The following is a 13,062-nucleotide window of genomic DNA, read 5'->3' on the forward strand; positions in this document are numbered from 1 at the left end:
TAAAACATGATATATTAGTATAGTGGACCATGAACAAGATTTTTGGATACCTTACTGCTCGTGACAGTGTATATTGTCCTAAAATAATATTATTATCGAAAAATAGTGCAGGATACATTTAAAAAAATCATTTCCAAAGATTGTAATATATTCAGCTTGAAATTCTGAATATTGTCAATATTGTCTATAAATGATATGTGTATGTTTTTCAATACAAAAACATGTATTTCTTATATAAGTGTTTTGAAACTCTTCTGGAATTGCTTATACCTTGACACCTCGAGCTGTGTTCAGGACTTGCATGTAACTGGTTTATAAGTGACTATCCAACATGGGATATGTAAATTCCATGAACTATAACACAAAAAGAACATTGGTATTTACGCTGTATTTTATCTTTGTTTTCACTTCAGTTTTTGAAATGTCATATGCGCAATTTACTCTTAAATAAGGATTCATTTGAAGGTTTACTGTTTAACGTTATCATATTACTATGGATATGGGAAAGCCTACCTGCTGTATGACACACGTTAACTTACTACTTCCGACATCACATTTCAAAGGCATATTCAGTGAGTACTTTTTCTTCAGGGTACGAGACCAGGCCCGCGTTTCTCAAAACAAAATTAAACAAACAAACAAAAAAATGACTTAAGTCAATTTTAATCACATACGTTACATAAGGAGAAAAACGTTTTAACTTAAGCTGTACTTTGTTTCGAGAAATCGGAGCCGGAGAAGTGGCGTGTGAATTTTATATACTGTGACTTATATACGTAAATCCATACTCATCATTGAGTAAATTTTGGGTGGTACAACTGTCTTTATCTTCGTCATTCACTGAGTTTTACGTAATTTAATCTGTGTCTTTAGTTAAAGTTCTATCTGAACTAGGTTAAACGTTTTGTTAGATTCTCCACTGTGTTGTATTTTAGATTTTGCCATTCAGAGTTTTATTTTCAGTATTTTACACCTTATAGACGCACTACTGAGGGCATTTAACTTTGAACACCTTTGTTAATATCCTGAGCGTCTGTCTGCCATATTGTAACGTGATCCATAGGCCATATTTTAATAAGATCCATAGGCAGTATGTTATTGTCCTTTACTGTGCTATCTTTAGCTACCTTGTTTTACATAGCTGATTATACACTACCCAGTGTATACGATGTGTGTGGACATTTACAGGTGTGATTTCCCTTCAACACTCTGCGTTTTCAGATAGGAGTCTCGTCCACGTTGTAAGTATCCGACTTTTTGTTGTAACGGAAAAAATTATCATGGAATACTTTCTATCATCCCCGAATACTTTTTCACGATTTTTTTTCTCTCATAGTGTTATTTGTGTCTACCCTGCGCTATTAATGACATTATGTATCCTAACCTTATACTGTGCTTGCTGCATGTACCTGAATTTTGAATATTGAATTGACAAAATAATAATTAGCCACCGTACTTGTTTTTTTTACTGATTTTCTAACGTATTTGCAATAAACAGTATCAATTAACACAGATGAACCAGTTATTCAATGTTTGTAGAATATCTATAAATTGTGAAGGAATTCTTGAACAAGTGATTTTGATCTTTTTAGTTCGTAAAATGGTACACTTGACTTCTACAACAGATAATGGTTGGTTCCAAGGCCAGAATATCCAATTTTGTAGACATATTGGCTTTTCTAAAACTGTTCGAAAAATGCATTTTATAGCTTGCCTGCTTAGACGATATAGATGTGCAGAAATCATGATTGGCTGTTAAAACATAAATGGTTCCCATCTCTTAACCGTTTTGATTATATAGATGTGACTGGTACGAGGTAAAATATGAAATACACGAATTAATCGATGGCTTTTGATGTGTGTGTTCTATACAGTGTGATTCTGTCCTACCTTATTGAGCTCAGCACTACAATTATTTGTAATAGATTTGTTTCGGTTTGTATATGACAGACTGTTGAGTCTATGACGTACATTTCAAATTGTTCTCGAGTGATCAAAATTCAGCATGTATTTTGATATTCCATTCATACACGTGTAGACCGGTAGACTTCTGAATGTATGAGACGATGAAAATATGACAGTATTTCATCGATAAAGGAAGGATATTGGTTGTGAACTGTACAAGCATTTTGTATATAATAAGACATTGATTGTGAACTGTACAAACATTTGGTATATAATAAGATATTGATTGTGAACTGTACAAACATTTGGTATATAATAAGACATTGATTGTGAACTGTACAAACATTTGGTATATAATAAGATATTTATTGTGAACTGTACAAACATTTTGTATATAATAAGACATTGATTGTGAACTGTACAAGCATTTTGTATATAATAAGACATTGATTGTGAACTGTACAAACATTTTGTATATAATAAGACATTGATTGTGAACTGTACAAACATTTGGTATATAATAAGATATTGATTGTGAACTGTACAAACATTTTGTATATAATAAGACATTGATTGTGAACTGTACAAACATTTTGTATATAATAAGACATTGATTGTGAACTGTACAAACATTTGGTATATAATAAGATATTGATTGTGAACTGTACAAACATTTTGTATATAATAAGACATTGATTGTGAACTGTACAAGCATTTTGTATATAATAAGACATTGATTGTGAACTGTACAAACATTTGGTATATAATAAGATATTGATTGTGAACTGTACAAACATTTGGTATATAATAAGACATTGATTGTGAACTGTACAAACATTTGGTATATAATAAGACATTGATTGTGAACTGTACAAGCATTTTGTATATAATAAGACATTGATTGTGAACTGTACAAACATTTGGTATATAATAAGATATTGATTGTGAACTGTACAAACATTTGGTATATAATAAGACATTGATTGTGAACTGTACAAACATTTTGTATATAATAAGATATTGATTGTGAACTGTACAAACATTTGGTATATAATAAGATATTGATTGTGAACTGTACAAACATTTGGTATATAATAAGACATTGATCTTTTTAAATTGGCTGTCACACTGAACTTAAAGTTCGACTTTGCATGGCCTTTTATCAACAAACAAGACGTGTTTTATTTCATTTGGGGGTAAACAAATACATCAAGTGTAGTGAATCATTGTATCTTAATTTTATATTTTCAACAGTTTGTGTCTGGTTAAGAAAATTATCTTTCATCAAAAGTTCCGTGTAAACTGTCCCATCTTACATTTTGTATTCTATAATAAATCTATTCATGAAAAATATTTTCTGACAATCAGAAACAAATGCATGATTAAGTTCTGTCAACCCTACATGATGTTTGAGTGTGTTACTCAGGGCAACGGGAGATATATGCGATACTTTACGACAGCGATCAATGCATTGTTAAAAGAGATAAAGATGGCGGATATACAAAGGCGCGTTATGCGGGAGGGCAGTGGCGGGGATATTTTATAGGTGTGTTGTACAGCAATAGTCAATAGGATGTGGTTTGATTACAGATGTCGGTGACTCAGTGGACATGAAGACCAGAAACAGATTAATCTTTCTTATCACCACTGCAATTCTTCTCTTTCTGATTGCATGTTCAGGTAATTTTTGTCTTTTATGAATGACTTTTCAGAATATGTATAAAATTAAAGAGAATGTAGTCATGGTCTATCTATGATAATGCAATAAAACTTGTTTATAACGAATTGCAACGGACCTGCCAATGTAATTCGTTATGTAAGTACAATGTAGTTCGTTGTTATGGAAATCCTCTTTTGGGCAAAAGATTTTAGATAAAGATGAATATCTATGAACCTGCTGTTTAGTTATTCATGTTGAATCAGTTTCAAATGGTTGTTTGTAATTTGTTTGGGAAATATATGTAGAAGTAAAACATGTAAGAAAGTTTTGAAATTCTTTTAAGTCTATTTTTGTCAGAGGAGATAATTAAGATAGCAATTGTGTGAAAATTGTGCTCAATTTTTAGTGCGGAATTCAAAACAAGATGGAATCCCCCACCTAAAAGTTTATCAAGATGTACTTCATCACTTTTTATTCACAGTTGTGTGAGGTGACCTTCGAAATTAATGAGGAAAGAAAGACATTAAAAATTTCAATTAATCTGGATAGTGGCACCAAAAGGTAACATTATTTAAATTTGTATCATTTATTGATTTTTTTACACTTTATTTTGTTCCCCAAAATGATAAATGAGTTTAAATCATTAAAAGATACAAATTTAATGAATGTTACCTTTAAATCGGCGACGATTTGGGATTTAAAGATTTTAATGAAATGTTTGTTTTGAGCAAGTGTGAAAAGGATGGATTGTAAAAGTTGATAACGCGATATCTGTATTTGAACATTGATCATCCGCGCATATACACACCTGATGTGAAGATTTGTACATCGAGGAAACCAAACAGAAGTAAATGCTTACCTACATAATTTGGACTGAACGGAAATATACTTTGGGATGAGTGAATTGATTGAAACCCTACCCTATACACTATTTTAAGAAAATACTCCCGTAAAATAAGCGTTTTGTTAACTAAAATAGAACTATTTACGGCATAAAAAAATCGACGTTATAGCCATGTTTGCTTTGCCTTTCAATCCCAATAGGTAAATTCAGCAAAATTAATAGACCCAGTTAGTATAGATATCAATTTAGATGTGCAATCTTTCAATACATTTGTCCTACGCATTAATGAAAAAAATATTCCTTCGTTCGATTTTTAATTAATTGAAGTTTATTCCATAGTCCAGGATGTCGCTTTATCACATATATCAATTGCATGTGGAGTAATTAACGTCACGGCAAATCATATGTCGGAACGTACTATTAGTCAAGATATCATTGCTTTTCCCCATGTAAAAAGAAGTTTGAAGGGTTAATTTCCATAACACTTTATCAGTTGAAATTACTACACATATTTGCATTTGTCATATTAAAAATAATTTGATAAGTCAGAGCGTAGTTAACGTCTAGAATCTACTTGCCTATTTGTATGGGTAAAAGTTATGTATTTTGATGATATTCGCCAATATTTATTCGATTTAGTGTTTAATTATATATTTTTCAAAGTTTATAATTTAAATACATAGTGTTTTCGTTTAACAGAAATGCTAAACTATTATGAAGGATTGGTGACTGCACCAATAAGCGTGATTAAAGTCAGAAGGAGTTTTGGAAATATCTCTCATAATGCAGGTATGTAGAATTCATTAATAAGTCTAGTAGTTTACCTTTACGTAGAAACGACCATCACTTTCGAAACACACCGCTATAATGAAGCGTATAGTAAATTGATGTGGAATTTCATCTTTTCTACGTCAAAACATACTTATTACATTTCAATTAACTAAGTGGATGTTAAAGTGAGCTGTGAATGTGAACTCTAAAGCGTATCATCTCAAAATGAAATTGATTTTCAATGCCTTGATTTAAAAGGACTGTTCCTCATTGGTGGTCTACCAGTAGCGTGCATTTCACCTATCAAAGATTAGTTTTTGCGTGTCCGCAAGTATTGCTCATTTGGTTACGCATGCATTCCGTAATTGTAAAAAAAATAAAATTTAAAATGAGAAAATAAAAACAAAAAACGTAATTATTTTAGAAGTAATGGAATATTGCACAATTAGTATATTATTTTACAATTCCGTATCTTTCAAGACACTTCTCCTTACTACCTTCTGCTTGCTTATATATCTCTCTATTGGTCACATAGCACATACACAAGCGAAATTACTAAGTTACAATTTATTGTTATCTGTGTAAAGACTTCTTAGCCGGTGTATGTACCGGCGACATACTGGGACTTGGTGCATTTCTATAACGACACATTAAATCAAAATGGTTTCATTCGTCGTCATAGGCACATCATAGGAACAACTCAAATACGTTTTCGAGGTGTCAAACAAATATTTTTTCTCCTATATTATACTACTGGTGTTACTTATAGTGAGGTGAAGTCTAATGAGTCGAATTATTCTACGAGTAGAAGTATATTGGACAGCCCATTTATGGCCGATGAGTCGAACACAAATTTTTGCATATACAGCCTAGTAGTTCCATTAAAATGTATTTAAATAAAAGTAAAAAATGAAAACTAGAAAACTTGAAAGTGACATCAACAAATGCACCAGTATGTGCACTGTCTAGACCCAGTAGGTAGCTAGATCGACGGAAAGTTTGTCTATAAAATCGTCTATATAATTTAAGAGTCGAAATCCATTGAGACGAATGTTTTATGATAGTATCTACTGTCGTTATCAGGAAAAGTATCTAAGTGGAGCAAATGTATTTGAAATGAAGAGTGAGACAGATATTGTATTAACTTTTCTATCCGGCCTCTGTTAAACTCTTGCAAATGTTTGTTTTAGATTTGTGTTTTTTGTGTATTTTACGTGTACATGTACATGTGATTTGTTTTATTATCATAATATCTTATATTCCATCTCCCAAGTATCAGCTTATCCATAGATGTACATTAAATTATTCTGTATAGGCAAACGAACAATTGAATGGCCATGTTTTAGGCTATTATGTATGTACAATTATTAAATATATGTAAAAACAAGAGGTTCAGAGGACCTGTATTGATCATTTGGTTGCAATACCAAGTGATTTTGAGATAACCCCTCCCAGGATTCACAGCTTATTCTCAATTAATAGAAATGTCTATTGACACATGTTTGAACGAAATGTAACAGGGCAAGAGTAGTAAGCCATCTGCCGGGCTCGAACCCGCGACCCTTGACTTACTTATCCGCCGCTCTACCGAGAGAGCTAAAGGGAAACTCCCTTAGCGCGAAATTAGATGGCGACCGCATCACCATGTATATTACACTATATACAACTAAAACCTGCTACATTATTACACTCTTTCAAATGTATTCGCCCCCGAACAAAAAAAAAACCAATTCAGGTTCTCTTTCTAATGAAACCTCCAACACTTATACTTAGAGTGGCCTACGACACCAATTGTAACATTTTTATTCATTTGTTTTTTGGGGGGAGGGAGATGGGTAGATGATTTAGGTGTCTTGACATACTACCACAAAGCCTTCGCATCTGGGTTGCAAGTTCTATATGTGGGGGCAGTTGCAGCTTGGTTTTTTTTTCTCTGGGTACTCCGGTTTGCCTCCACCATAAAATCTTTTATGTCCTTACATGACCCTATGAATAGGACATAAAGATAAACACCAGAAAACCAAACGAATTGTTGACCAATGACCTAGATGCTGGTAACTTACTTCTGCCATAAGTTTCCCGGTATTTACATTGAGTTTGGATCCCTTTTGTGGGTGTTGTCATATATCAACCGCATGTCAGTGGCTATTTTTCTCCGGGTACTAGGGGATTTATCCACCACATAAGCTTGACAAGTCCTTTTAAAAATGGCCCGTTACTGCAACGTTAAACCAAACAAACAAAACTAAAGCATTGAAATTTGTTTTTGATATTGCATTAAATTAATGCGGCCGTTCAACTTTCTGTATTAAAATGTATGATTTAATTTATGTCTTTTTGGATATCATAATTATGCGGTATAATTCATATTGCACTGCAATAGTTTAATTAATTTAGATTATGTTGCTCTGTTCCAGATGCCCCGTTCACGTCAACATCGTGCGAGGACTTGTCATCCGACTGCGCATTTTACAATGATCGTTTAAATTTATGTAGTGACATAGATGCTACCAGAAAGATGGGTTGTTACAAAACTTGTAACATTTGTGACGTTTCTTTAACACCTGGTGAGCAGCACTACGCGTATCCTGTATGGGCACATTACAGGTTTACCTGTCTCTAGGGATAGATATTGTTTGTGACGTATTTGTGTTTGCGAGCGTAGCCTCAAACTTTTAAAAAAACTGATGTGAATTTCGCTCACAAAATAATGACATCACAATCAATACCTATCGGAAGGGGGGTAACTTCATAATATGCAAAGATGGAATAATATGTTTAAGGTAGCATTTCACATTGTTCTATTGAAATGAAAAAAAATATCCATGGGATTAAAATTTGGCGTGATATATAATAATACGTATCCTCCATTTTTATTGTTTGGATACGATGATAATTATGTTACACACCTTTTAACCAAAGCCGTTACTACAAGGTTCATGTTTTTCTTTACAGTTTCAGATAAAGCTGGCTTCATTCCAGTACTTATAGCTAGTTACATGCGGAGCGGCTCCACCTTCACAGCCAGTGTCATTTCTAGCTATCCCTCGTCGTACTACTTATTTGAACCAATCAAAAAAAGTGTGGAGAAAATGGAGAAAAATCTACCCATTGAATTAGTAAATGGAACAACAATATCAACGTAAGTATGAGCTTGGAATATACTTCGATTTCGAGACACCAATATGACATGAGTGAAGTACAATTAACCGTCAAGAAGTCATACTTTTCGGTGATTGTGAGTTGTATTTTGATATTTGTGATGTCACAATCACCAGAAAGGGGAACTAATCAACAGCAAATCCTGCTTTTGTGTCCCGAAAAAAATAAGGCACATTTAAGCACTGTATTTCCTATGAATGCCAACTACAGACAAGATCTTTACGATGATTTCAGTCTTTTTAGAACAATACTATCATTTATATTAGATTAATTTCTGTTGTATATTTCCTATTCAGAATTAACAATGGAGCATTTCTAGCAGCGGAGTTTCTACATGGTTTACTCACATGTCAATATGACGGATTAGATAGGGAAGCTTTAAATAAACTCATAGGCACCCAATCAACAACGCCTTTTAGAATTTGTCTCAAGAGAAGAAAAAAGAATGAACAAGTACTACAATCTTGTCTTAAGATCTTACAGAAACACTGTGAATCTAGTAAATTACGTGTGGTGAAAACAATTCGTGTTCGAATGAGAAAAACAGTTGATATTTTGCTGAAAAAAATTCCTGGATTAAAAGTGATTCATTTATTTCGTGACCAAAGACCGCGGCTTCTTTCAGCTGAAGCAACTCCTCTTATGCTAGCAACAACTCTAGTCAAAACAGCACGTATGGAATGTAAAGATGCGGCTGATGACATTGCCATTCAAAGAGTGTTGAAAAAACGGCACCCCCGCCAGATAGCGACACTTTTGTATGAAAGGCTAGCGGAAAATCCTATCAGGATCGCAATGCGTATATTTGATTTTATTGGTTTATCATTACCTGAAGAATCTGTTAAAAGTATTAAGAATATGACATCTTCTTCAAAGGAGGTCGAATGTGCTTTTTGTGTCGAAAAAAGGGATTCTGCGAAAACAGCGAATGCCTGGAGGACTAAAAGTAAACAAAATTTTATAAAAATCAAAATGATAGAGGAAGAATGTAAAACTGTTCAGGAGGCTCTTGGTTACTTACCGTTACAGAACATGGATCAGCTGAGAAATACGTCTATTAGTCTGAGAATCGATACTCCTTTTACAGCCGATGGGTTATAACACAACACGTGGTATCTTTAATAATCCATGGGTTACTATCACTTTCGTTATATAATGACAGTGATAGTAACCCCTGGAATATTAAGGATGATTACTCGCAGAATCAGAAACCTTGTGATTAAGAAACATGGTTCTCTGCTGCAAAATCTCACCAAAATGTGTTATTTTTATGGGTTTTTTTTTAAAGTTAAAAGCAATTCAAATTCCTACATAATATGGAGACCACGTGGTTCAAATTAAGACATTGGCAACTCATGACAAAAATTGTCATTACTTATTCGGACATGTTATGTTTACTCCAATATTTTGTTATATAATGTTTCGATTATTACTTAGTAGCCACCAAACGTTCTAAATTGATAAGATAATACCTCTGCTTTGCAAGATATATCCATACAACAAAACTGACATATATAACCTCGTGATCTCTATATGACATTGGTTTCAAACTATGATCTAACTAATATACATTTGATAAGATATTATAAATATTTCATGCTTTTAACATTCATTATAAATATTTCATGCTTTTAACATTCAAATACCATAATACACGCATATTATAGATGGAGATGTTTTGAATGTGATTATAATTTGACGTTTTCTGGCACTTGACACAAAAGAGTTAAAACGTTTAGCTACAGCAGAATGTTTACTAAGGATTTCTCAACATTGATGAAGATTTAAAGGCGATCACATACGAAATATGAATTTGAATATGAAAGTCATGCACTAAATTATACATGCTGCACTAGGAAACGCCAAAAACATAACCAAAATGAAACCATACTAATTTTAAAGCAATCCGCCAAAAACCAGAATGAGAAAATCAAATAAAAAAAGATGTTCCAATTTACGGTGCTTGATTTCAATACATCTTAACATTCAGATAAGAAGCATGACAATGCATTCACAATGTGATTGTAAAATTGTATCATTTATGAAAGTCTAGAGAGACTATAACTGTTGAAATCAAACATCAGAGTTTCTTTAGAATGTGAAGTCTTTTGATCAGGATCCAGTTTCTCGAACATTTTTTCTCGAACAACTTTAGGAAAGTCCTTATTAACTTAAATTCTGTGTAGAAAATATGACATTTTCCCTTAACCTGCCTAATTGCTTTCCTCCCGAGAAATTTAAGTTAAAGAGTTCGTGAATCTGGACTCATAAGATCGTTGAAACAATAATGTTAACGTTAACGGCTGCACCTTCCAAAAAATACAAATGTACTACACAGCTTACACAAAGATGTGGTTATAAGAGCGACATGTTATGATGCTTCGTTGATCGGATGGATAGCACCTGTCGTTATTAGTAAATTGCCATTTCTGCAAAAACGAAAATAAAAAATCAGATCCGTGAATAGTTTTTATAATACATTATTTACTATATTTTGTCATTTCATCCGATTCTGCATCATATTTAAAATATTTTCTTTCAGTTTTGGGAATTTTTCATTTATCCTGTCAAAAACATACAGCAGATAACTTATAATACCGCAAGATAGATTTCGATATTTTGCAACTTTTCTTACTAAACTAAACCAAGCTAAAGTACGTGGATGACATGTAGATCCTTGGATTAAACAAAGAAAGAAAACTCAAAAGAAACGTTAACATTAATTAAAACTGTGTCAAAATACACAAAAAGTTTGTTTTTCATTAACAGTGTTTAGGTTATGATTGTACTTGGTTGGCTTCCATAATTCACGTAACAGCATTGATTACATTGATTGGGTGTCTACCTACTGACAGTCTTAGCATGATATGTATGCTCCAAAGTAATTATTTAAAGGTCTCATCACTTTTTTGCACTAGCTCCAGCCAAACGAGTGACATGGATACGATACTCCGCGGGGTCGACTGAGGTCAAATTAATGCTGAATCTACCATCAGATTTATAATCCTGATATCAGTTTTGTGTACGAACATTATGGATTCGTCTGTGCGTTTTTAGCAATAAATAAGCGCATACCAATGGACGCCATTCTGTTGCCCGGTAACACACTATGAACAGGTATTACACACGTCTGGAACATTTATGAACATATCTCAACATTTACTTTAATTGATGGAGTGCTGCTTTCTATTACAGGCTTTTTAATGAAGTTTAAATAAAGATTATCCTTAATGAATAATGAAAGATGGATATTCATCAATTTTATCACAACAAAATGAAGAAAAAATGTGTCAATGAATTATATGATCGATATATATCGTTAAAGGCGACTAAATATGGTATTTTAAAATAGAGGCTACCTATAAAAATCGTTTCCTTTTTCAACCGAATAGCTTGAAATATTTTGAATCTTTAAATGATTTGCTATAGTTATTAATGAACAATTTGTTTTGTTTAGAAACATGTTTATAAAAAGTTAACCTTATTTATTGGACCATGTAATAGCAAGCAAAAAACACCAGGTTCATTCATATGTGGGATATCCATCTGTATAGTAGCTGGTGGCTACCTTTCAACAAATATAACCGCTGTGTCATATACTGTATTAAATATTGAATGCAAATTATATGTCAAAAGACACAGCTGTCTCGCCTAAGACCACCTATTTGACGTTATTGAAGAACTACAATATATATTTAGCTAGGAAACCACAAGTGTAAAGGTGTTTTTCTACTAATTTGCCCACATTCCCTCTATCCCACTCATCCAAACACCATCCTCTCATCTTCTTTTCCATCTTCATCCTAGCACAACCGTTTACCTTTCCCGCCGACTCTACATAAATACACAACAAATGGAGACTATAAAGGAAAAACACCTGGAATTGTCTCCCTTTACAGAATGATTTTCTCTTAGGCCCTACCCTCAAGAACTCTTTCCTGCGAGGCAATTTTAGATGTCTCCCTCTACAGGGGGCCAAATATTTCTAAATGTAAATCTGCATCAAAGCTTGGTGTTGATTTCATTAAGCAAAATTATTTTTTGGTAAGTACCTTCCAAAATAAAAAAAAAAATAAAAATACTTCAAAATATTTCCCAACCACTACTTTTACAATACTTTCAACTCGAACCATTCTTGAGAAAGTATATGGGATCGCCAATTTGACGGAGCGGCATGGACGAAATCAGAGTTCCTTATAAAAATCACAACAATGAAATCAGCACATTTCAAACAAAACTTTGCATCAAAGTTCAAACTTTTTGGTCGATTTTGACGTTACATCAAGAGACTCCACAAAATGCATTAAATATGAGTTTTATGTCTTCCGGTTTGCGGTCTTATCGGCCTATTTGATTGCCTTTTACAGTCGTTAGTTGTCCGTCTCCTTACAGCTGACAATGCAAGTTAAATAAATATTGAATTGAGATAAAAAAAAATGTATACTTGTATTTCAAGTACCGTTTTTGAGACATTCCCCTGTCGAGGACAGTCATTTTTGTTTTACATTCGACGCGCACACCGACCTATATGTAATGCGCGTTAATCATATATACACCTAGCAGTAGTGTACATGTGTATCATCTACTAAAACGTAAACGAAGCCTTTACCTGTAAAGTTGTATGGGGCTTGTTTTAGCAAGAAACCATATCAACTCCTTTAATTATAAGCTGTCATTTAGATGTTTGTCAAAATAAAATGTCCACACAAGTTAATAGAAA

The 13,062-nt window shown here is 33.1% G+C and overlaps 1 protein-coding gene across 1 annotated transcript; it reads left to right on the plus strand.

Annotated features, from left to right (window-relative positions):
- Positions 1–850: 850 nt before the first annotated feature.
- Positions 851–12,700, plus strand: LOC138304657 (carbohydrate sulfotransferase 2-like). Its single transcript, XM_069244843.1, has 6 exons — positions 851–1,241; positions 3,496–3,585; positions 5,109–5,198; positions 7,598–7,747; positions 8,136–8,322; positions 8,639–12,700. The coding sequence occupies exons 2-6, from the start codon at positions 3,516–3,518 to the stop codon at positions 9,441–9,443; spliced, it is 1,302 nt and encodes a 433-aa protein (XP_069100944.1). The 5' UTR covers positions 851–1,241; positions 3,496–3,515; the 3' UTR covers positions 9,444–12,700.
- Positions 12,701–13,062: the final 362 nt, after the last annotated feature.

This window comes from Argopecten irradians, chromosome 12 (assembly GCF_041381155.1).
Source record: "Argopecten irradians isolate NY chromosome 12, Ai_NY, whole genome shotgun sequence".
In the NCBI taxonomy this organism is placed as follows: Eukaryota; Metazoa; Mollusca; class Bivalvia; order Pectinida; family Pectinidae; genus Argopecten; species Argopecten irradians.

Excerpts from the sequence above, each read along its gene's own strand:
- LOC138304657 (XM_069244843.1), top strand. The coding sequence starts at position 3,516 with ATGAAGACCAGAAACAGATTAATCTTTCTTATCACCACTGCAATTCTT. Across the intron at positions 3,586-5,108 it reads CTTTCTGATTGCATGTTCAG|AAATGCTAAACTATTATGAA; the intron begins GTAATTTTTGTC and ends TTCGTTTAACAG. Across the intron at positions 8,323-8,638 it reads AATGGAACAACAATATCAAC|AATTAACAATGGAGCATTTC; the intron begins GTAAGTATGAGC and ends TTTCCTATTCAG.